General features: G+C 42.6%; 2 protein-coding genes across 2 annotated transcripts in view; both read left to right on the top strand.

The window, feature by feature from the left end:
* LOC149466164 (uncharacterized) overlaps nt 1-20,719 on the top strand; it is a 41,490-nt gene extending 20,771 nt beyond the window's left edge. Inside the window, 3 exon segments of the mRNA XM_089672708.1 lie at nt 14,463-14,845; nt 15,121-15,225; nt 17,685-20,719. Coding sequence (XP_089528834.1) covers nt 14,463-14,845; nt 15,121-15,225; nt 17,685-18,679 — 1,483 coding nt within the window. The 3' untranslated portion in view covers nt 18,680-20,719.
* LOC149466165 (uncharacterized) lies at nt 2,331-14,469 on the top strand. The gene is made up of 4 exons (XM_089672889.1): nt 2,331-2,436; nt 11,088-11,189; nt 13,825-13,943; nt 14,033-14,469. Exons 2-4 carry the CDS (start codon nt 11,159-11,161, stop codon nt 14,228-14,230), a joined length of 348 nt encoding a protein of 115 aa, XP_089529015.1. The 5' UTR covers nt 2,331-2,436; nt 11,088-11,158; the 3' UTR covers nt 14,231-14,469.
* Nucleotides 20,720-25,457: the final 4,738 nt, after the last annotated feature.

Genomic DNA, 25,457 nt, shown 5'->3' with positions numbered 1-25,457 from the left:
ACTTGCTATGCCTCTTATGAAATACGTCGGACTGTCTACTTTGCAAAAAGGGGTAATTTGGGGGGATATCTGACCTGTTCTGACATTTGGGGGATATCTGTACCGTCCTGACATTTGGGGGATATCTGTACTGTCCTGACATTTGGGGGATATCTGTCCTGTCCTGACATTTGGGGGATATCTGTCCTGTCCTGACATTTGGGGGGTATCTGTCCTGTCCTGACATTTGGGGGGTATCTGTCCTGTCCTGACATTTGGAGGATATCTGTACTGTTCAGACATTTGGGGGATATCTATACTATCCTGACATTTGGGGGATATCTGTACTGTCCTGACATTTGGGGGATATCTGTACTGTTTTGACATTTGGGGGATATCTGTACTGTCCTGACATTTCAAGGGATATCTGTACTGTCCTGATATTTTTAGACCTCAAGAAATTAGATTGGCTGTCAGTACTTCAGGATTGATCAATTTTCAGATCTATACCATAGTTTGTGAACTCTATAACTTTCCTACAGACTAAATAAATACTGATTTGGGTTATTTTCACCAAAGAAATGTAGCAGAATACATCTCGGCCAAAATTTATGAAGAACAATTATTTATTTTCAAACTTTTATAACAGAAACAAAGAAAAACTTTCAAAATGTTGTCTCTTGTTAATTTAGCAAAAAATAAAAACCCCAGCGGTCATTAAATACCACCAAAGGAAAGCTCTAGTTATGTGAACGAAATTATAAAATTTTAGTTTGGGTACAGTGTTGCATGACCGCGCAATTGTCATTCAAAGTGTGAGAGTGCTGAAACCTGCAAATTGGCCTGGGCAGGAAAGGGGTAAAATTGCCCAGTACTGAAGCGGTTAACCACTTCCCGACCGGCCGTTGTATATAAACGGCCGGACGGTGGCACTGCAGGGTCGGGTGGCTGTCTATAAACGGCCTCCCCGCACCCTGCTTGTGCGCGCTCCCTGGGAGCGCGCAGCACCGCGATCCGGTGCCCGCTGTGTCCTCCGGACACAGTGAAACACCGATCGTCGGACAGGACCTCTGTACGAGGTCCCGATCATGTGATCACTGATTGGCGAATCAGTGATCACATGCAAAGTAGTAAGCAAGATGTCACTTCTGACATCATTGCTTACTATGTGTGAAATCTGTGAATGATCACAGAGGTCACATGGTACAAGGCTATTCACAAAAGCCTTGTACCATGTGACAAGCTTTGACCAATCACAGCTCACTCTGTATTTCTCAATGAGTGCAGGAATGCACACAGAGAGAAAGAGAAATGATTGCTTTTACATCCTATATGGGTGTAAAAGCAATCAGTGTAAAAAAAAAAAAAAAAAAATCTTTATCACCCCCCCACAAGTAGTACAGTGTCACCATTGTGACACTGTACTGCTAGGGTGACAGTATGTAAAAAAAAAAATAAAAATAAAAAATAATAATATAAAAAAATAAAATAAAAATGTAAAAAAAAATGTTTAAAAATTATAATTTTTGCTTATAAACTAATTTGGATTTTTTTTTTTTACTAAAAAAATAACGGAATACATTTTGGCTAAGATTTATGATGAAATATTATTTATTTGCAAAATTTTATAAAAAAAACACTTTTTTAAAAAATTTTTGGACATTTCATTTACATAGCAAAAAAAATACAAATCCCAGTGGTGAATAAATACCACCAAAATAAAGCTTTATCTGTCTAAAAAAAATGGTAAAAAATTCATTTGGGTACAGTGTTGCATGACCGCGCAATTGTCATTCAAAGTGTGATAGCGCTAAAAGCTGAAAATTGCCCTGGTCAGGAAGGGGGTAAAAGTGTCCGGTCTGGAAGTGGTTAATAACAAAAAGTCAAAAATAGTTTTTTTCTCAAACCTGGTTTTTTTTGTTTATAGCACAAAAAATAAAAACTGCACAGGTGATCAAACACCACCAAAAGCTCCATTTGTGGGAAAAAAGGTAAATTTAATTTGAGAGCAGCGTTGCATGACCGCGCAATTGTCAAAGTAACGCAGCGCAGTAACACAAAAAATGGCCTGGTCACGATGGAGGGGGAAACCTCTGGAGGGCGAGGGGTTAAAAAGCCCAGTGTACATGGAGACTTATTGTAGCACAGGCCACAGGAAGCTAGGAAACCAACAACAAACCATCTGCCTCTCCTCACTATGCTCCTTCTGCACCGGAAACACTCCCTGGACTTCCGCTCTGTGCGTTCCACGGCTTCTTCGTTGCCATAGTAATTTCCAGCGACCGGCCTTTTCCTAGTCACCACTAGAGGGCGCACATCTGCCACTCGAAAGAAGGAAGTGTCGTCGGTGTTGGAAGGTCGGTGGCCATTTTGTTGAAGCCTGAAAGAAGTGTTAGGAGAGGAGTAATCTTCGTGGAGAGGGGTGAATGTGGAGAGTGTGAGCCCAGGGAGGAGGAGGTAATAATGTCTTCTTATTATGAGAGAAGGGGGTCCCAGCACTGTGTGTGGACTGGAAGGGGGGTTCATGTCACCTCCACACATCCTCATCTTCCTGCAAGCTTTATGATGGGTAGCCCAGGTCAGGGTGCTGTAGAAATACACCTACTGTACAGGAATACTGTAGAGAATTAGAACCGTCCATTATGTTTCTGTGCAGACTTCCACAGACACGTCTTCCCACCATAGTTCAGACGCTAGGAACGCCCGGAGTGCGCAAGAGTTCCTAAAGAATACAGTAGTGGAGGTTCCGATTTTTTCTGCCACCTGATATTAGCGTAACAATTTAGCAAGTGCAAAATTTCAGTTAAAAAAATGCACAAAAATGAGTCTTAGTACACTGAAACATAATAGAACGCCCAATTTTTTGTGTAAAACATTAAAGGCGAGGTCGCGCCGAGTAAATAGATACCGAACATGTCAAGGGTTAAAATTGCATGTGCCTGTGAAATGGCAACAAACTTCGGTCCTAGACTCGTATGATTTGTTTCGTTACAAATCGGAAGTGTGGTTATGGGTTACGACTAAGGCTTGTTAAGCCGTAACGCATCGACCTTTGTACCTGTGATGTTTTTCCTTTGGTCGATTTAACCATTTCCACACTGCCCTGTAGCAGAAATACTAGTACGGGGCGTCACGGGTGCACAAAATCACATACATATACGTGATTTTGCATTTCTGAGTAGGGGGCGTGCGTGCCATTCACGGCCTCGACTGTCACCGGGGTCTGGTCAGTGATTGCTCGCTGGCACCCGGTGATCACCGAATATCTCTGATGGGGGAGAGACCTGTGTATAAACAATACAGATCTCTCCCTTGTCATCTCCTGCACACTACTTTGTATGGCTCTGCATAGCACCTCCATACAAAGTAGTGTGCTTACAGTGAAGCACACAGACACAGCCCAGTATGCAAAACACACACAGCACAGTTAACCCTTTGATCGCCCCAGATGTTAACCTCTTCCTGCCCAGTGTCATTAGTACAGATTAGTAGCACTGATCACTGTATTGGTGTCAATTGGGATGTCAGTGACACCAAGTCAGTCCCCCCCCCAGTGTCAGAATTCCTGCCGCAGTCCCGCTATAAGTCGCTGATCACCGCCATTACTAGTATATATTAAAAAAAAATCCCAGTATATATACCGCCATTTGCGGGCACAGATGTCAATCACCGAGTCCCAGCTGCTAATTATCCGCTGACGTCTGGTGATTACCGACAATCACCAATGGGGAGGACGACTCTTTTGTTTACAAACAATCTTCCTCCCTATCAGCTTGGGCTCACTGCACAGCACAGCCATCCTGAACAGTCTGCTTACAGTAAAGCACACTGACACCGCCCCCTAGTAAACCACTCCCAGCACACAGTTATCCCTTTGATCGCCACTCACATTAACCCCTTCCTGCCCAGTGCCATGTCAGTGACACCAAGTCAGTTCCCCCCCCCAGTGTCAGAATGCCTACCGCTATAAATCGCTGATTGCCACCATTACTAGTATAGAAAAAAAATTCCAGTATATATATCACCATTTGTAAACGCTTTAACTTTCACATAAACCAATTAATTTACACGTATTGGGATTTTTATCAAAGACACGGAGCAGAATACATTTTGGCCTAAATTTATGATGAAATTTTATTTTTTTTAATTTTTTTTTACTGGACATGTTTAATAGCAAAAAGTCTAAAACATTGTTTCTCAAAATTGTTAGTTTTTTTTTGGTTTATAGTGCAAAAAATGAAAAACACAGAGGTGATCAAATACCACCAAAAGAAAGCTCAATATGTGGGAAAAAAGGGACGTAAATTTCATGTGGATGCAGCGTTGCATGACCGTGCAATTGTCAGTTAAAGTAACGTAGTGCCGTAATGCAAAAAATGGCCTGGTCAGGAAGGGGGGGATCCTCTAGAGGGCAAGTGCATAATAAAAAAAAAGGTTTTAGAGCAATGGCAGTAGTGTGGATCCATTTCATTTAATTTTTGGAATGGAAAGGCAACTGTGGGTCACTCACTTGCCTAGTTCCTGGGATGAGCATCCGATGGTTACATAGTTAGTCTGGCTGAAAAAAGACAAAAGTCCATCCAGTTCAACCATTAAAAAACAAAAAGTTATAATCCTACACCCACAGTTGATCCAGAGGAAGGCAAAAAACCCAGCAAAGCACAATCCAATTTGCTCCTGCAGGGAAAAAAATTCCTTCCTGATCCCCCGAGAGGCAATATGGATATTCCCTGGATCAACTTTACCTATAAATGTTAGTATCCAGTTATATTATGTGTATCCAAGAAAGAATCCAGGAATTTCCTACAGCAATCCACTGAGCTGGCCACAACCAACTCTTGAGGGAGTCTATTCCACATTTTCACAGCTCTCACTGTGAAGAAACCTTTCCGTGTTTGGAGATGAAATTTCTTTTCTTCCAGATGTAAAGAATGCCCCCTTGTCCTCTGTGATGACCTCAGGGTGAATATCTACACCTAGTTCACTATATGAAACACTGATGTATTTATACAGGGTGATCATATCCCCCCTTATGTATTATACAGGGTGATCATATCCCCCCTTATGTATTATACAGGGTGATCATATCCCCCCTTATGTATTAAAAATGGAGATCATATCCCCCTTATGTATTATACAGGGTGATCATATCCCCCCTTATGTATTATACAGGGTGATCATATCCCCCCTTATGTATTAAAAATGGAGATAATATCCCCCCTTATGTATTATACATGGAGATCATATCCCCCCCTTATGTATTATACATGGAGATCATATCCCCCCTTATGTATTATACATGGAGATCATATCCCCCTTATGTATTATACATGGAGATCATATCCCCCCTTATGTATTATACATGGAGATCATATCCCCCCTTATGTATTATACATGGAGATCATATCCCCCCCTTATGTATTATACATGGAGATCATATCCCCCCTTATGTATTATACATGGTGATCATATCCCCCCCTTATATATTATACATGGTGATCATATCCCCCCCTTATATATTATACATGGAGATCATATCCCCCCTTATGTATTATACATGGAGATCATATCCCCCTTATGTATTATACATGGAGATCATATCCCCCCTTATGTATTATACATGGAGATCATATCCCCCCTTATGTATTATACATGGAGATCATATCCCTCCTTATATATTATACATGGAGATCATATCCCCCCCTTATATATTATACATGGAGATCATATCCCCCCTTATGTATTATACATGGAGATCATATCCCCCCCTTATGTATTATACATGGAGATCATATCCCCCCCCTTATGTATTATACATGGAGATCATATCCCCCCTTATGTATTATACATGGAGATCATATCCCCCTTATGTATTATACATGGAGATCATATCCCCCCTTATGTATTATACATGGTGATCATATCCCCCCTTATGTATTATACATGGAGATCATATCCCCCCCTTATGTATTATACATGGAGATCATATCCCCCCTTATGTATTATACATGGAGATCATATCCCCCTTATGTATTATACATGGCGATCATATCCCCCCTCATGTATTATACATGGTGATCATATCCCCCTTATGTATTATACATGGAGATCATATCCCCCCTTATGTATTATACATGGAGATCAGATCCCCCTTATGTATTATACACGGTGATCATATCCCCCCTTATGTATTATACATGGAGATCATATCCTCCCCTTATGTATTATACATGGAGATCATATCCTCCCCTTATGTATTATACATGGAGATCATATCCCCCCTTATGTATTATGCATGGCAATCCTATCCCCCCCCCCTTATGTATTATACATGGAGATCATATTCCCCCTTATGTATTATACATGGAGATCATATCCCCCCCTTATGTATTATAAATGGAGATCATATCCCCCTTATGTATTATACATGGAGATCATATCCCCCCTTATGTATTATACATGGAGATCATATCCCCCCTTATGTATTATACATGGAGATCATATCCCCCTTATGTATTATACATGGAGATCATATCCCCCCTCATGTATTATACATGGAGATCACATCCCCCTTATGTATTATACATGGTGATCATATCCCCCCTTATGTATTATACATGGAGATCATATCCCCCCTTATGTATTTTACATGGAGATCATATCCCCCCTTATGTATTTTACATGGAGATCATATCCCCCCTTATGTATTTTACATGGAGATCATATCCCCCCTTATGTATTATACATGGAGATCATATCCCTCCTTAATCTCCTCTTCTCAAGAGAGAATAAATTCAGTTCCTCTAATCTTTCCTCATAGCTGATCTCCTCCATGCCTCGTATCAGTTTGGTTGCCCTTCTCTGTACTTTCTCCAGTTCCCCAATGTTCTTTTTGTGAATTGGTGCCCAAAACTGAACTGCATATTCCAGATGAGGTCTTACTAATGATTTGTACCGGGGGGGATGATATCTCTTTCTCTGGAGTCTATACCTCTCCTAATCCAAGAGAGGATTTTGCTCGCTTTATAACCCGCAGCTTGGCATTGCTGCCATTATTAAGCTTGTGATCTACCAGAACCCCCAGATCCTTCTCCACCATTGACCCCCTCAGATCCTTCTCCACCATTGATTCCCCCAGATCCTTCTCCACCGCGATCCCCCAGATCCTTCTCCACCATTGACCCCCCCAGATCCTTCTCCACCATTAACCCCCCCAGATCCTTCTCCACCATTGATTCCCCCAGATCCTTCTCCGCCATTGATTCCCCCAGATCCTTCTCCACCATTGACCCCCCCAGATCCTTCTCGACCATTGACCCCCCCAGATCCTTCTCGACCATTGACCCCTCCAGATCCTTCTCCACCATTGATTCCCACAGATCCTTCTCCACCATTGACCCCTCCAGATCCTTCTCCACTATGGATTCCCCAGATCCTTCTCCACCATTGATTCCCCCAGATCATTCTCCATCATTGATTCCCCCAGATCCTTCTCCACCATTGACCCCCCAGATCCTTCTCCACCATTAACCCCCCCAGATCCTTCACCATTGATTCCCCCAGATCCTTCTCCACCATTGATTCCCCCAGATCCTTCTCCACCATTGACCCCCTCAGATCCTTCTCCACCATTGATTCCCCCAGATCCTTCTCCACCATTGACCCCCCCAGATCCTTCTCCACCATTGACCCCTCCAGATCCTTCTCCACCATTGATTCCCACAGATCCTTCTCCACCATTGACCCCCCCAGATCCTTCTCCACCATTGATTCCCCCAGATCATTCTCCATCATTGATTCCCCCAGATCCTTCTCCACCATTGACCCCCCCCCCAGATCTTCTCCACCATTAACCCCCCCAGATCCTTCACCATTAACCCCCCCAGATCCTTCACCATTGATTCCCCCAGATCCTTCTCCACCATTGATTCCCCCAGATCCTTCTCCACCATTGACTTCTCCAGATCCTTCTCCACCATTGATTCCCCCAGATCCTTCTCCACCATTGATTCCCCCAGATCATTCTCCATCATTGATTCCCCCAGATCCTTCTCCATTGGCCCCCCCAGATCCTTCTCCACCATTGACCCCCCCAGATCCTTCTCCACCATTAACCCCCCCAGATCCTTCACCATTGATTCCCCCAGATCCTTCTCCACCATTGATTCCCCCAGATCCTTCTCCACCATTGACCCCCCCAGATCCTTCTCCTCCATTGATTCCCCCAAATCATTCTCCACCATTGATTCCCTCAGTTCCTTCTCCACCATTGACCCCTCCAGATCCTTCTCCACCATTGATTCTCACAGATGCTTCTCCACCATTGACCCCTCCAGATCCTTCTTCACCATTGATTCTCACAGATCCTTCTCCACCATTGACCCCCCCAGATCCTTCTCCACCATTGATTCCCCCAGATCCTTCTCCACCATTGATTCCCCCAGATCATTCTCCATCATTGATTCCCCCAGATCCTTCTCCACCATTGACCCCCCTAGATCCTTCACCATTGATTCCCCCAGATCCTTCTCCACCATTGACCCCCCCAGATCCTTCTTCTCCATTGATTCCCCCAGATCATTCTCCACCATTGATTCCCTCAGATCCTTCTCCTCCATTGATTCCCCCAGATCCTTCTTCACCATTGACCCCTCCAGATCCTTCTCCACCATTGATTCCCCCAGATCCTTCTCCACCATTGACCCCCCCCCCCAGATCCTTCTCCACCATTGATCCCACCAGATCCTTCTCCACCATTGACCCCCCCAGATCCTTCTCCATCAGTGACCCCCCTAGTTGTACTCCCCTTCTTTTCTTTTTTTTCAGTTAAAATTGTGTGTGCCTGTGAAATGGCGACAAACTTTAGTAGTAGACATGTGCGATTCCTTTCATCACAGATCAGAATTTGGACGAATTTTGCATCATTCGGATCCATCCGAATCACAATAGTAATACAATTTCAACAAATCTGAAATAAAGTATAGCGAAAACAACAAATTCATTTGTTTGAGAATTCAGAGGGCTTTGTAAGTTCAATAATAGATGTCGCACTCTGTATTCTCATGACTGGCCAAAGTCGCTAGCAAGATGCATTGAAAAAAGTTGCATTAAAACCGCAAGCAAGTCGCATCAAAGTTGTAAGCAAGTCACCAAAATAACATAGCGACAGAACAAACGAATCTGAATCTTCTGAAAATAACGTCCGAAAATAAGTATCCGTATGGAACATCAAATATACAGAACTTATTCTGAGAATCATATTAGCCCCTTGCCCTCCAGAGCATTTCCCCTCCTTCCTGACCAGGCCATTTTTTGTGATACGGCGCTGCGTTACTTTAACTGACAATTGCGCGGTCATGCAACACTGCACTCAAATTAAGTTTACATCCTTTTTTCCCCATGAATTGAGCTTTCGGTGGTATTTGATCGCCTGTGCGGTTTTTATTTTTTGCGCTATAAGCAAAAGATGACCGACAATTTTGAGAAAAAAAACAATATTTTTGACTTTTTGCTATTAATCATGTCCAGTAAAAAAAACTTAAAAAATAAAATTTCGTTATAAATTTCGGCCAAAATGTATTCTGCTACGTGTCTTTGCTGAAAAAAATCCCAATACATGTAAATTAACTGGTTTACGTGAAAGTTATAGCGTTTACAAATGGCGGTATATTTACTGGAATTTTTTTTAAATTTATTTATACTAGTAATGGCGGTGATCAGCGATTTATAGCGGGATTGCGGCGGACATTCTGACACTGGGGGGGAACTGACTAACTGCCACTGACATCCCCAGTGACACCAATACAGTGATCAGTGCAAATAAAAAGCACTGCCACTGTACTTATGGCACTGGGCAGGAAGGGGTTAACATCTGGGGCAATCAAAGGGTTAACTGTGTGCTGTTTTACTGTGTAAGCACACTGCTTTGTATGGCACTGCTATGCAGAGCCATACAAAGCAGTGTGCAGGAGCTGACTGGTCGCTCTCCTAAGTGGGCGGTCGGATTAAAAACGGACCACCTGTTTGTTTTCATCCGATCCCCATCTGTCCCTTTTTGGCGGATCGGATGTCGGTGAGTGTAAACGGGCACATGTTCGTTTACACCCGCCGCTCCATAGACGTTCCGATCGGGTCCGCCTAAAAAACGGGCAGGTGGACCCGACCGGAACATCCACTTAAAAGAGCCCAAAAACAGATCAGTTTACATTCGTTTTACATCAGTTTAAATCCATTTTTCATTAGTTTACATCCGTTTTTCATTAGTTTACATCTGTTTTTCGTCAGTTTACATCCATTTTTCATCAGTTTGTGTCCATTTTTCATCAGTTTACATCCGTTTTTCATCAGTTTGTGTCAGTTTACATCTGTTTTTCATCAGTTTACATCCATTTTTCATCAGTTTACGTCAGTTTACATCTGTTTTTCATCAGTTTACATCCATTTTTCATCAGTTTGTGTCAGTTTACATCCGTTTCATGTTTTTCATCAGTTTACATCCATTTTTCATCAGTTTACATCTGTGTTTCATCAGTTTACATCCATTTTTCATCAGTTTACATCCGTTTTCCATGTTTTCATCAGTTTAGATCCATTTTTCATCAGTTTGTGTCAGTTTACGTCTGTGTTTCATCAGTTTATGTTCATTTCTCATCAGTTTGTGTCAGTTTACATCCATTTTTCATCAGTTTATGTCAGTTTACATCCGTTTTTCATCTGTTTTCATCCATTTTTTATCAGTTTATGTCAGTTCACATCCATTTTTCATCAGTTTACATCCATTTTTCATCAGTTTACATACGTTTTTCATCAGTTTACATCCATTTTTCATCAGTTTACATCCCTTTTTTTACATCCTTTACCAATGCAAAAACAGACTTTATGTCCATTTACATACGTTTTCTGTCTGTTTCATTTTTTTTTACGAATGTTAACAGATGCGGATATTACCGGATGTAAACAGATGATCATCCCTTTACATCCGCAAGTCCATAGAAATACATGGGTGTTCGTTTTTCATCCGTAAACGGACAGATGAGAAACAGACGTACGGAACGCCCGTATGAAAGGGGCTTTATTTGTTAAGATGTTGTTTTTTTTTTTTTTTACAGTGTGAGGTTCATAGACCACCCTGTGTACAGTACAGACCTGCAGAAAAGTGGATCTGTAGAAGGACATCAATATGGCGAGCCATCCGCCCCTCACATCACCGGGTAAGAGGAGACTTTTATTTTATGTATTGAGGATCCACCTAGATACACACATCCTCTGATATAAAGACATAAAGGGCTGTTTAACATGGATGTTCTGATGGGGTCTGCCTGCCCATTTTTCAGGTGGACCCGATCAGAACCCCCATTCTCTTCTATGGAGCGGCGGGTATAAACAGACATGTGTCTGTTTACACCCGCCAACATCAATCCAATCCGCCAAAAAGGGACGGATGGGGATCCAATTCCCCTTCCATCCATCAGGTCTGATGAAAATGGATCAAGGCGGCCTATTGAGGAGAGCGAGCAGCTTTGTGTCCGCTCTGCAGTAGCAGAGCGGACACGGAGCTGCTATCCGTTTGATCAGCAGAGAGATCCCCGCTAAGCAAGCGGATCCGCTAAATGGGTATGCTATTTTTTAAAGTGACCCAAAAACAATCAAGGGGGAATTAACAAAGAGTGAAACAGATTTTACGCCTATACCACTTTTCTAAACTGAGAAAATTGAGCAGATTTTGCTCCTAATTAGTATAAGGCATGCAAGCCTCTGTTAATTAGCAGCCATCTACTCCGGGTTTAGTGCAATGTCTGAAACAGACATGGCACAGGGAGCATTTCAGCTGGAGCTGCCTGCTTCGATCCCTCAGTGTTCAGGAAGGAGGTGAGCTTTTAACACTGCAGGCCCTGTGCCAGATTCATTTTCATTCCTAAAGAAGACATTTGGGATTGTTAAACACATCCATACTCTCTTCCTCACTGTAGTTTTCCCCTGTTGGCTCTAAGCTTGAGAAATGAGTGATCACATGACTGCTGATCGCTCAGTTCTCAGTCAGCTCTGAGCAGACAGCAGTGGCTGTCAGTCACCGCTCTCCATTCTGCCCCTCCCTCAGTCACTGGCTGGAAAAAGGGGTGGATGCAGCTGACTTCAGCTCTCAGCCGAATGCCGACAGTCCGAGCCAGCTGTCAATCAGGCAGATGAGTGGATCCAAGTTATATGGTCGGGATCCTTCCAGAGCCTGGAGCGCCTCTGTGAGGTCTTTAGCCTGCTATGAGTCTGGGTCACAGGAGAACAAAAGTACGTGCACTCCTGTGACCAGGGGCAGGCTGACCATTTGGGCACTCAGGCACTGCCCGAGGATCCAGGGTCAGTAGGGAGCCCCATGAGATGCCCCTGATACATTTCATAGGCTTTTTTGGGTGTGGTTTGAGTATGGGCAAGGACACAGGGGCCCCATCATCTCCTATTACCCAGGGGCCCCATGAGTAGTCAGTCCGCATCTGCCTGTGACCCACAAGAGAAGTATGGCTAGAAAAGCTTTGGCCATAATTGTTTTTTAACCACTTCCAGTCCGGACACTTTCACCCCCTTCCTGTCCAGGTCACTTTTCAGCTTTCAGCGCTATCACACTTTGAATGACAATTGCACGGTCATGCAACACTTTAAAAAAGAGTTTTTCTTATAAAATTTTACATTTTTATTTTTTTTTTCTATATTATTATTTATGTTTTTTTTAACATACTGTCACCCCCCCCCCCCCCCCAAACAGTACAGCTCATTAACCACTTCAACCACCCCCTTCCTGTCCAGGCCAATTATCAGCTTTCAGCGCTATCAGACTTTGAATTACAATTGCGCCGTCATGCAACACTGTACCCATATATAATTTTTAGCATTTTTTTGAGACAGATAAAACTTTATTTTTGTGGTATTTATTCACCACTGGGATTTTTCTTTTTTTGCTATATAAATGAAAAAGTCCAAACATTTTGAACAAAAGTGTTTTTCTTATAACATTTTACAAATAAATAATCTTTCTTCATAAATCTTGGCCAAAATGTATTTAGCTATCTTTTTAATAAAAAAAAATTACCCAAATAATTTAAAACAATATAGTTTAAAACAAAAAATTATAATTTTTCAAAAAACTGTTTTACATTTTTTTTTCTAATATTATTATTTATGTTTTTTTTTTAACATACTGTCACCCTAACAGTACAGTGTCACCATGGTGACACTGTACTACTTGTGGGGGTGATGAAGATTTTTTTTTTTTTTTTACACTGATTGCTGTTACACCCATAAAGGCTGTAAAAGCAATCATTTCTCCTTCTCTCTGGCTACATTCTTGCAGCTATTGAAAAATACTGTGAGAGCTGTGATTGGTCACAGCTTGTCACATGGTACAAGGCTGTTGTGAAAAGCACTGTACCATGTGATCTCTGTGATCATTCACAGATTTCACACATAGTAAGCAATGATGTCAGGAAGTGACATCTTGTTTACTACTGTTCATGTGATCACTGATTGGCCAATCAGTGATCGCATGATCAGGACCTAACACAGAGGTCCCGTACAGCAATCGGTGTCCTAGGGAGCGCGCACAAGCAGTTAATGTGGAAGGACATTTATAAACGACCACCTGCTCCTTCACTGCTCCCGTCCGGCCATTTATGTACATAAATGGTTGGGAAGTGGTTAAATAAAACATGGTGTGGGTGGTGTAGATCTAGCAGATCTATCCATCCAGGTCTATCTGCTTTGTTAATGTTGCACATGCCATTAGCACCAGTTTCCTACACCATTATTATGGCACAGTTATCCCTCAACATGTTCAGTCAGTGTGTGTGTTTCCTACAGATGGATCCAGTAATAGGAACCCACCAGAGAGATGTCCTTGTCCTCTGTATTCCTGGGACTCCACTCAGGAACATCAGGAGATCACTCAGGAACATCAGGAGGTCCCTCAGGAGGATCAGGTAGATTAAGTTTTCATTTCAACAAACATATTATTTATTTAAAGGCAGAGAGGATCTATTTAATAACTGAATTATTTTGTATTTTTCAGAGTGAAGCTGTAATAGTTAAAGTGGAAGTGAAAGAAGAAGATTTGTATGTTTGGGATGATGACCCATGGAAGGAGGAGGAGATGCCTCCAGAGATCAGCACAGGCGAGGAACAAACACTAAATCCAGAGAAGAGTCCCAGATCCTCCTTGTTCAGTCACTACAACAATCTCTTCTTCTCCCCCCTCCTTTTTCAGTAGACAGTAATGGGGGGAAAGTATGTGTCCAGTGGGGGGGTCAGGAGCCATCAGCCTCTATTAAGCTGACCATATATGGATCGAAATTTGGCCGGTTTAGCATGGACTAGCCTGAATTTTCAATCTATGGCCACTGTGGTTGAACAGAAGTTGATCTACCGATCGAATTCTGAATAACTGCCCTGTTGGAAAATTTCCTCTCCATCAGTATCGCATGCTACAGACTGCAACGCTGATCGGTGTATTCTGACGGTGGGGAAGTCTTCCTGCTGTCAGAATACAAGAAGCCCAGAGGATTCCCCCATCCACATCGAATGCTTGGATGGGAGAGTTGGGTCACTTATTTTCATTCAACCCACTGGTTGCACAAAATTACCGGGCCTGCCTTACACTCCAGCTCTCCTCCCAAAATCATGTCATTGTGTGTTACCAGAAATGACCAGTCTCCCCCCACACACACTTTCTGGGGTCTCTCATACATCTCAGTACAGGGGGCTTCACTCTCCTCTTTATTCACAGACCCCGGAGACACCAGAGAGACTCAGAGAGATGTCAAAGCTGAGGAAGAGGGGAATGTGAAAATTGAAGAGGAGGAAGGTCCTCCAGAGATCAGCACAGGTGAGGAATGTACACTAAATCCAGAGAAGAGTCCCAGATCCTCCTTGTTCAGTCACTACAACAATCTCTTCTTCTCCCCCCTCCTCTGTCAGTAGACAGTAATGGGGGGACAGTATGTACCCAGTGGGGGGTCAGGAGCCATCAGCCTCTATTAGACTTCGGCTCTCCTTCTCACATCATGTCATTGAGACGTGACCAGTCTCCCCCCACACACACTCTCTGGGGTCTCTCATACATCTCAGTACAGGGGGCTTCACTCTCATCTGTATTCACAGACCCCGGAGACACCAGAGAGACTCCGAGAGACCTCAAAGCTGAGGAGGAGGAAGAAGAACATGCGAGGATTAAAGAGGAAGAAGTTCCTGTAGAGATCAGCACAGGTGAGTAATAAAGTCTAAATAAAGAAACATTTCATAAAATAAGAGCATTCCTTGAGGGGTAAATCAGAGTTTTATATCATAAACAAAGATTTTTAGTAGTCATGCAGCGAAATGAAAATTCTGGTGCTAAAACCGATACCGAAAATTCAGAATGCATGTGGCCGAAAACCAAACCGAAACTGAAATGTCAGCTTATGTCGGGGTGGGGAGGCTCCAATTTGTTTTCTACTTTCATGTATATATATAATTTATTTTTATTTTTTTAACTTATGATTTTATTGCTATCACATAGGGGACCAATAGTCCCCTATTTGATAGCATATAAGTGACAGGTCCTCTTTGTAGGGGGGAGGGGGGGCAGTGTGTGCAAGGAGAGGAGCAGTGTATACAGTGAGGTAGCAGTGTATACAGAGAGGCTCTCTCACTGGCTGTCACTACATGCCAGTGCCGGTTTTTAAATGCAATTGACGGCTTTTTTTTTTTTTTCTTTCACCATAGCTGTCACTTTCCCCGGAACTAAAGGAAACTTTGTTTCTTTTAGCTTGGAAAAGAAACTTGGTTTCTTTTAGCTCGGGAAATAAACTTGGTTTCTTTTAGCTTGGGAAAGAAACTTGGTTCCTTTTAGTTTGGGAAAGAAACTTGGTTTCTTTTAGCTCGGGAAAGAACTTGGTTTCTTTTAGCTCGGGAAAGAACTTGGTTTCTTTTAGGTCGGGAAAGAAACTTTGTTTCTTTTAGCTCGGGAAATAAACTGTTTCTTTTAGCTCGGAAAATAAACTTTGTTTCTTTTAGCTCAAAAAAGAAACTTGGTTTCTTTTAGCTCGGGAAAGAAACTTAGTTTCTTTTAGCTCGGGAAAGAAACTTGGTTTCTTTTAGCTTGGAAAAGAAACTTTGTTTCTTTTAGCTCGGGAAAGAAACAGTTTCTTTTAGCTCGGAAAATAAACTTTGTTTCTTTTAGCTCAGGAAATAAACTGTTTCTTTTAGCTCGGAAAATAAACTTTGTTTCTTTTAGCTCGAAAAAGAAACTTGGTTTCTTTTAGCTCGGGAAAGAAACTTGGTTTCTTTTAGCTCGGGAAAGAAACTTGGTTTCTTTTAGCTCGGGAAAGAAACTTGGTTTCTTTTAGCTCGGGAAAGAAACTTGGTTTCTTTTAGCTCAGGAAAGAAACTTGGTTTCTTTTAGCTCGGAAAAGAAACTTGGTTTCTTTTAGCTCGGGAAATAAACTAGGTTTCTTTTAGCTTGGGAAAGAAACTTGGTTTCTTTTAGTTTGGGAAAGAAACTTGGTTTCTTTTAGCTCGGGAAAGAACTTGGTTTCTTTTAGCTCGGGAAAGAGCTTGGTTTCTTTTAGCTCGGGAAAGAAACTTTGTTTCTTTTAGCTCGGGAAATAAACTGTTTCTTTTAGCTCGGAAAATTAAACTTTGTTTCTTTTAGCTCGAAAAAGAAACTTGGTTTCTTTTAGCTCGGGAAAGAAACTTTGTTTCTTTTAGCTCGGGAAAGAAACTTTGTTTCTTTTAGCTCGGGAAAGAAACTTTGTTTCTTTTAGCTCGGGAAAGAAACTTTGTTTCTTTTAGCTCGGAAAAGAAACTTTGTTTCTTTTAGCTCGGGAAAGAAACAGTTTCTTTTAGCTCGGAAAAGAAACTTTGTTTCTTTTAGCTCAGGAAATAAACTGTTTCTTTTAGCTCGGAAAATAAACTTTGTTTCTTTTAGCTCGAAAAAGAAACTTGGTTTCTTTTAGCTCGGGAAAGAAACTTGGTTTCTTTTAGCTCGGGAAAGAAACTTGGTTTCTTTTAGTTCGGGAAAGAAACTTGGTTTCTTTTAGCTCGGGAAAGAAACTTGGTTTCTTTTAGCTTGGAAAAGAAACTTTGTTTCTTTTAGCTCGGGAAAGAAACAGTTTCTTTTAGCTTGGAAAATAAACTTTGTTTCTTTTAGCTCGGGAAAGAAACTTGGTTTCTTTTAGCTCGGGAAAGTAACTTGGTTTCATTTAGCTAGGAAAATAAACTTTGTTTCTTTTAGCTCGAGAAAGAAACTTTGTTTCTTTTAGCTCGGGGAAAGTGACTGATTCTCTGAGCTATAGTGAAGAAAAAAAAAACCTGGCAATTGCATTTAAAAACTGGCACTGAAATATAGTGACAGCCAGTCACTGTATACACTGCTCCTCTCCTGCCTTTTGTCTGCCGCCGCCCTCCCCACCCTCACATCTGCAGTACACACAGTCCCCTGTATCGGCAAAATGTTTCCTATCGGCAAAATGCTGATAAAGCTATTTTTGGACGATATGGTTCAATGGCCGAAATTTCAGTGCATCCCTAATTTTTAGACATTTTTTATAGAAGTGATTATTTGGCTCATAATTCACATCATGTAAAATTGTGAATCCTTGTTCTTGGTATAGCTAATGATATGTCTTCATTTCCTGCTGTTTTAATTACACAAGTTAATTGTTTCCACTTCTTCTATCATGCAGACAGACGGTTCATGAACTGTAACATGAGAAAGAGTCCCGTAATTCTAACATACACTAAAACAGAAAATGACATTACATCAGATTTTTTAGAAGAAAACCCCAATACCCTAAATTTCCATCCAACACGTCGTGGTGCAGATCTGTCATCTGGTCCTTCTACCCAAGGGGAGTGTTTTACGGATCTCCCCCAGACAACACGTCAAACAGTTGGTAGAGCTGGAAAAACATCGTCCTGTTCCCCCTCCTCGAGAAAAGTTCTTAGTGAACATCAAAGCAGAATGAAACCATTTTCTTGTACCGAATGTGGGAAAAGTTATAATTCCAAAGCATCTCTTATAAGACACCAAAGAGCTGACACGGGGGAGAAGCCACATACATGTGCAGAATGTGGGAAGTCTTTCTGCCTGAGGACCATTCTCATTAAACATCAGAGGACCCATTCTGGGGAGAAACCGTATTCGTGTCCTGAGTGCGGGAAATGCTTCCGGCAGAAATCGGCTGCAGTGATGCACCAGAGGACTCACACCGGATTGAAGCCGTTTTCATGTTCTGAATGTGGGAAATGCTTTGCCACCAAACGCGCCTTGATCAAACATCAGCCTGTGCACACGGGGGAAAAGCCGTTTTCGTGCCCCGAGTGCGGAAAATGTTTTCCCCACAAAATGAGTCTCACTATTCACCAGAGATGTCACACGGGGGAAAAGCCGTTTCCCTGCACTGAGTGCGGGAGGTGTTTCTCCACCACACAAAATCGCAGCGCACACCAAAGGACTCACACGGGAGTGAAGCCGTACTCGTGTACAGAATGTGGAAGCTCCTTTTCCTGGAAAAGATCCCTGCTCAGGCATCGATGTGTACACGCCGGAGAGTAGTCGTATTCCTGTTAGGGGGTCAGAAAATATTTTGAGGAATATTTACTAAAACTGGAGCACTCAGAATCTGGTGCCGCTGTGCATGGCAGCCAATCAGCTTCTAACTTCAGCTTGTTCAATTAACCACTTCAAGTCCGGACGCTTTCACCTCCTTCCTGTCCAGGCCAATTTTTAGCTTTCAAAAAATGTTACATTTTTATTTTTTTCTTTATATTATTATTTATGTTTTTTTTTTTTAACATACTGTCACCCCCCCTAGCAGTACAGCTCATTAACCACTTCAACCACCCCCTTCTTGTCCAGGCCAATTTTCAGCTTTCAAAAAAGAGTCTTTCTTATAAAATTTTACATTTTTTTTTTTTTTAATATTATTATTTGTTTTTTTTTTAAACATACTGTCACCCCTTCCCCCCCCCCCAGCAGTACAGCTCATTAACCACTTCAACCACCCCCTTCCTGTCCAGACCAATTTTCAGCTGTCAGCGCTATCACACTTTGAATGACAATTGCGTGGTCATGCAACACTACCCATATGAAATTTGTAGCATTTTTTTGAGACGGATAAAACTTTATTTTGGTGGTATTTATTCACCACTGGGATTGTAATTTTTTTGCTATATAAATGAAAAAGTCCAAACATTTTGAAAAAAAAGTTTTTCTTACAAAATTTAACATTTTTATTTTTTTTTATATTATTATTTATGTTTTTTTTTTTAACATACTGTCACCCTCACTAGCAGTACAGCTCATTAACTACTTTAACCACCCACTTCCTGTCCATGCCTTTCTTATGAATCTTTCTGCATAAATCTTGGCCAAAATCTAGCTTTTTAGTAAAAAAAAAAAATAACCTAAATTAGTTTATAACCAAAAACTCTAATTTTTAGAAAAAAATTTACATTTTTATTTTTTTTTTATATTATTATTTTTTTTTTTTAACATACTGTCACCCTCCCTAGCAGTACAGCTCATTAACCACTTCAAGTCTGGACACTTTCACCCTCTTCCTGCCCAGGCCAATTTTCAGCTTTCAGCGCTATCACACTTTGAATGACAATTGTGCAGTCATGCAACACTGTATATGCTTTTTTTAGCATTTTTTTGAGACCGATAAAGCTTTATTTTGGTGGTATTTTTTCACCACTGGGATTTTTATTTTTTTTTTTCTATGTAAATGAAAAGGTCCAAAAATTTTGAAAAAAAGTGTTTTTCTTATAAAATTTTGCAAATAAATAATATTTCATCATAAATCTTGCCCAAAATGTATTCCGTTATCTTTTAAGTAACAAAAAAAATAACCCAAATTAGTTTATAACCAAAAATTATAATTTTTTAAAAAAATGTTTGTATTATTATTTATGGTTTTTTGTTTTTTTTACATACTGTCACCCTAGCAGTACAGTGTCACCATGGTGACACTGTACTACTTGTGGGGGTGATGAAGATTTTTTTTTTTTACACTGATTACTTTTACACCAATAAAGGCTGTAAAAGCAATCATTTCTCCTTCTCTCTGGCTGCATTCTTGCAGCCATTGAAAAATACTGTGAGAGCTGTGATTGGTCACAGCTTGTCACATGGTACAAGGCTGCTGTGAATGGCCCTGTACTATGTGATTTCACACGTAGTAAGCAATGATGTCAGAAGTGACATCTTGCTTACTACTCTGCATGTGATCACTGATTGGCCAATTAGTGATCACATGATCAGGACCTCGGACAGAGGTCCCGTACGATGATCGGTGTTCTGATCGGCACTGATCGCGCACAGGCAATGGATGCTGGGGGACATTTAGAAACGTCCACCCACATCGGCAGCACTCTCATCCGGCCCATGTCGATAAACAGCCGGACGGGAGTGCTGCCGATCATGGGCCGGAGTGCTGCCGATCATGGGCCGGATGCAAGTGCTGCCAATCATGGGCCAGACGGGAGTGCTGCCGATCATGGGCCGGATGGGAAGAGGTTGAGCTTTGACAATAAAACCTGGAAGTTGATTGGTTTCTATGCACAGCTGCACCATGTTTGCCACTCCAGCTTTAGTAAATAACCCCCTGTGTGTCTAGATCTCATCAATCATGAAAGGAGTACCGGACCTTTATGGTGATACTGGACTGGTTACTCCATCGCACCAAAGTTCAATAAAGATCTTTATTATCCTGTTGTTGTGTGTATATCTATCTTTTTTTTTTTTTTATAAATATTTTATTAATTTTCAATAAGTCACATTACATCGTTATAAAAAAAATAAAAAAATTCAACAGTATACAGTACCCGCCCACCCCCTCACCCCCCTCTGTTCCCTGATATTTTCCCTCTTCTCTCCTCGCTCCACTTCTTTACTCTTCGCTCTCCAGGCTCCCTTCTCTTTCTTCCTTTCTTATCTACTCCCTATCTTTCTTTAAATTCCTCTTTGAACTTATCCCATTTCTCCCAGCTTTCTCTGAATCTCACCTTTCTATCTCCTGCAAATCTGTGTTGCTACACTTAGGATACTGAGACCAGACTGTGTACGCCTTAAACCCACAACAATAAATTCAGTCTGTATGTGCAGTAAAGCATGCTTGTTATACTCACTGTGGAACCAAAGGGGTTAATCCTCTGCATTGTGTAAAAAGGCTGTTTGATCGTGTCCTCTCTGATCCCCCCCTTCTTCCAGTGTCCCCCTCTTAACTCCACATAGACATATCGGGTGGAGACACTGCACATGCTCAGTTTGGTGTGTATTGCTAGAGGGTTTTTTTTTTCTTGGGAGAGTGCATGTGATCAGCACAGGACTAATCAGCACTTTCTAGATAGAGATCAGGGGTCCTGCATCCTTCTAGAGCAAAATGAAAACTCCTACAAGCTTTAACCAGTACTCTGTTGAATACTGACACAAGTCGCAAGACTGCTATATACTGCTGATGAGGAAAGGTATTTAGTAGTTTATATTTACTAAAATAATTGCATTTCCATGTTCTGTGTACTGTGGGAGACCAGATATAGTGAATGCAGGGTCCAGGGAGAGCGGATATAGTGAATTCAGGGTCCGGGGAGAGCGCATATAGTGAATGCGGAGTCCGGGGATAGTGGATATAGTGAATGCGGGGCCCGGGGAGAGCGGAAATAGTGAATGCGGGGTCCGGGGAGAGCAGATATAGTGAATGCGGGATCCGGGGAGAGCGGATATATTGAATGCGGGGTCCGGGGAGAGCGGATATACTGGATGCGGGGTCCGGGGAAAGCGGATATAGTGAATGCGGGGTCCTGGGAGAGTGGATATACTGGATGCGGGGTCTGGGGAGAGCGGATATAGTGAATGCGGGGTCCGGGGAGAGCGGATATAGTGAATGCGGGGTCCGGGGAGAGCGGAAATAGTGAATGCCGGGTCCGGGGAGAGTGGATATAGTGAATGCGGGATCCGGGGAGAGCGGATATATTGAATGCGGGGTCCGGGGAGACTGGATTTATTGAATGCGGGGTCCAGGGAGATCAGATATATTGAATGCTGGGTCCGGGGAGAGCGGATATAGTGAATTCAGGGTCCGGGGAGAGCGCATATAGTGAATGCGGAGTCCGGGGATAGTGGATATAGTGAATGCGGGGCCCGGGGAGAGCGGAAATAGTGAATGCGGGGTCCGGGGAGAGCAGATATAGTGAATGCGGGATTCGGGGAGAGCGGATATATTGAATGCGGGGTCCGGGGAGAGCGGATATAGTGAATGCGGGGTCCGGGGAGAACGGATATAGTGAATGCGGGGTCCGGGGAGAGCGGATATCGTGAATGCGGAGTCCGGGGAGAACGGATATAGTGAATGCGGGGTCCGGGGAGAGCGGATATAGTGAATGCGGGGTCCGGGGAGAGCGGATATACTGGATGCGGGGTCCGGGGAAAGCGGATATAGTGAATGCGGGGTCCGGGGAGAGCGGATATACTGGATGCGGGGTCCGGGGAGAGCGGATATAGTGAATGCGGGGTCCGGGGAGAGCGGATATAGTGAATGCGGGGTCCGGGGAGAGCGGAAATAGTGAATGCCGGGTCCGGGGAGAGCGGATATAGTGAATGCGGGATCCGGGGAGAGCGGATATATTGAATGCGGGGTCCGGGGAGACCGGATTTATTGAATGCGGGGTCCGGGGAGATCGGATATATTGAATGCTGGGTCCGGGGAGAGCGGATATAGTGAATGCGGGGTCCGGGGAGAGCAAATATATTGAATGTGGGGTCTGGGAAAACCGAATATAGTGAATGCGGGGTCTGGGGAGACCGAATATAGTGAATGCGGGGTCCGGGGTTTAGTAACACTTTAAATGAGATTTTTTACAGTGAAACAAAATCCATCCAAACACCAGCAAACAGAAGACACAGCAAACCTAAAGATACAGGTGAACTATACCCCAATGACAAAACAATCTAACTAGCAACCTAACAGAGTAACAAAAAGCCTAACTAAACAAATACTATATACAATATATACACCAAATGGGGAACACAGATTAACCCCTTCACGCCTAAGGGTAAAACAAATCTAAATGCCTAAGCACAATTCTGCAACGTTGACATGTGATAGTAAAACCGTACATATCATCACAACTACTTTGTACATCGAGATGGATTATACCTTGGTTTGTTCAGGAGAAATTGGGCTTTCATTTGGTGGTAAATGGTAATGGATAGCTTCTAATTTTTTTTTTATTATCAAAGGAAAACTGGCCCAAAATAGTAAAAAAAAATAGTTTTTTTTTAAATTTAGCTGTGTGTTTCTTGTTATGACCATAACCTACCTCCATAGAACAACCCAAAATAAATTCTCCAGCTCTTGACGATCGCAGCGATACCATATATGTGTATGTTATTTGTTGTTTTTACCCGTAGTACAGTCCAGAAACAATAGTGTGCATTTTGTTTTGTTTTTTTACCTAAAACACACTGACACTGACATTAACGCTAACTGACACCAATTTTTTTTTAAATCCTGACCTTTGACCCTGACCTTGACCCAAACACTAACCCTGGCACTGAACTAGATCAAACCTTGATCTAGGTATTTTTCTTTATTTTTCCATTTCTTTTTTTAAGATTTATTTATTCATCTTTTTTTTTTTTACAAACTTTTTTTATCTCTCTATGTCAGGAGTTAGAGAGATACAATGTATCTCTCTTCTCCATTCATAGAGAGAGAAAAAACAAGGGGGCCGGGCTGCACAGTGACTGATCACTGTGACAGCCAATCAGAGGCTATCACAGCAATCACATGACTCGGAATCGGGAGTCCCGGGTCCCGATCGTTAGAATGGGTCCTGGGGCTCTCAGTGACACCGTGGTCTTTGTGCTGGGAGCGCGCCGAGGGGCGCGCTCCCAGCACAAAGACAGGTACGCAAATATGCAGCCCCACAGAAAAAAGCCCAGTTCCGTGAGGCCGCATATTTGTGTGCTGTCGGCATCAAGGGGTCAGGTAAACTGGAGAATGAGGGAACGGGGAACCAGGACTGGGATCAGGAACAAGAGGAGCAGATAACAGGCAAAAGGGCACAGGATGAAGTGGCCGGTCAATGAAGTGTTCCAAGTTGCACACCCCGCTAATGTGGTCATCCACAACCTCACCAGATGTGAGTCCCTCATTATTTTTCAGTGCATCCAGAAAGTATTCCCAGCGCTTAACGTTTGCCACATTTTGTTATGTTACGGCCTTATTCCAAAATGGATTAATTTTTTTCCTCAACATTCTACAAACAATACCCCATAATGACAACATGAAAGAAGTTTGTCTTGAAATCTTTGCAATTTATTAAAAATAAAAAATGAAAAAAACTCCCATGTACATAAGTGTTCCCAGCCTTTGCTCAATACTTTGTTGAAGCCCCTTTAGCACCAATTACAGCCTCAAGTCATTTGGAGTATGATGCTACAAGCTCGGCACACCTATTTTTGGGCGATTTCTCCCATTCTTCTTTGCAGGACCTCTCAAGCTCCATCAGGTTGGATGGGGAGCGTCGGTGCACAGCCATTTTCAGATCTCTCCAGAGATGTTCAATCAGTTTCAAGTCTGGGCTCTGGCTGGGCCACTCCAGGACATTCACAGAGTTGTCCCGTATCCACTCCTTTGTTATGTGGGCTGTGTGCTTAGGGTCGTTGTCCTGTTGAAAGATGAACCGTCGCCTCAGGCTAAGGTCCAGAGCGCTTTGGAACAGGTTTTCATCAAGGATGTCTCTGTACATTGCTGCATTCATCTTTCCTTCAATCCTGACTAGTCTCCCAGTTCCTGCCGCTGAAAAACATCCCCACAGCATGATGCTGCCACCACCATGCTTCACTGTAGGGATGGTATTGGCCAGATGGTAAGCGGTGCCTGGTTTCCTCCAGACATGACGCTTGGCATTCAGGCCAAAGAGTTCAATCTTTGTTTCATCAGACCAGAGAGTTTTGTTTCTCGTGGTCTGAGAGTCCCTCGGACTTTGACAAACACCAGGCAGGCTGCAATTTGCCTTTTACTGAGGAGTGGCTTCCGTCTGGCCACTCTATCATACAGGCCTGATTGGTGGAGTGCTGCAGAGATGGTGTTCTTCTGGAAGGTTTTCCTCTCTCCACAGAGAAACGCTGGAGCTCTTTCAGAATGACCATCGGGTGCTTGCTTACCTCCCTGGTTAAGGCCCTCCTCCCTCGATCACTCATTTTGGCCAGGTGGCCTGCTCTAGGAATATTCCGGGTAGTTCCAAACGTCTTCCATATATAGATGGAGGCCACTGTGCTCATTGAGACTTTCGATGCGCAGAAATTTTTTTGTACCCTTCCCCACATCTGTGCCTTGATACAATCCTGTCTTGGAAGTCTATGGACAATTCCTTGGACTTCATGGCTTGGTTTGTGCACTGACATGCACTGCTAACTGTGGGACCTTCTATAGACAAGTTTCTGCTGG

The sequence above is a fragment of the Staurois parvus genome, unplaced genomic scaffold, assembly GCF_062004578.1.
Source record: "Staurois parvus isolate SC_StPar_1 unplaced genomic scaffold, SC_StPar_1.0 ptg000132l, whole genome shotgun sequence".
NCBI classification, from domain to species: domain Eukaryota; kingdom Metazoa; phylum Chordata; class Amphibia; order Anura; family Ranidae; genus Staurois; species Staurois parvus.
Note: the sequence above shows the minus strand (reverse complement) of the source record. Positions and strands in the feature narration are given on the sequence as shown.

Bases quoted from the DNA above. Each gene is read 5' to 3' on its own strand.
- LOC149466165 (XM_089672889.1), top strand. From the start codon at position 11,159: ATGGCGAGCCATCCGCCCCTCACATCACCGG. The intron at 11,190-13,824 runs GTAAGAGGAGAC...TGTTTCCTACAG, and splicing joins TCCGCCCCTCACATCACCGG to ATGGATCCAGTAATAGGAAC. The intron at 13,944-14,032 runs GTAGATTAAGTT...TGTATTTTTCAG, and splicing joins AGGTCCCTCAGGAGGATCAG to AGTGAAGCTGTAATAGTTAA.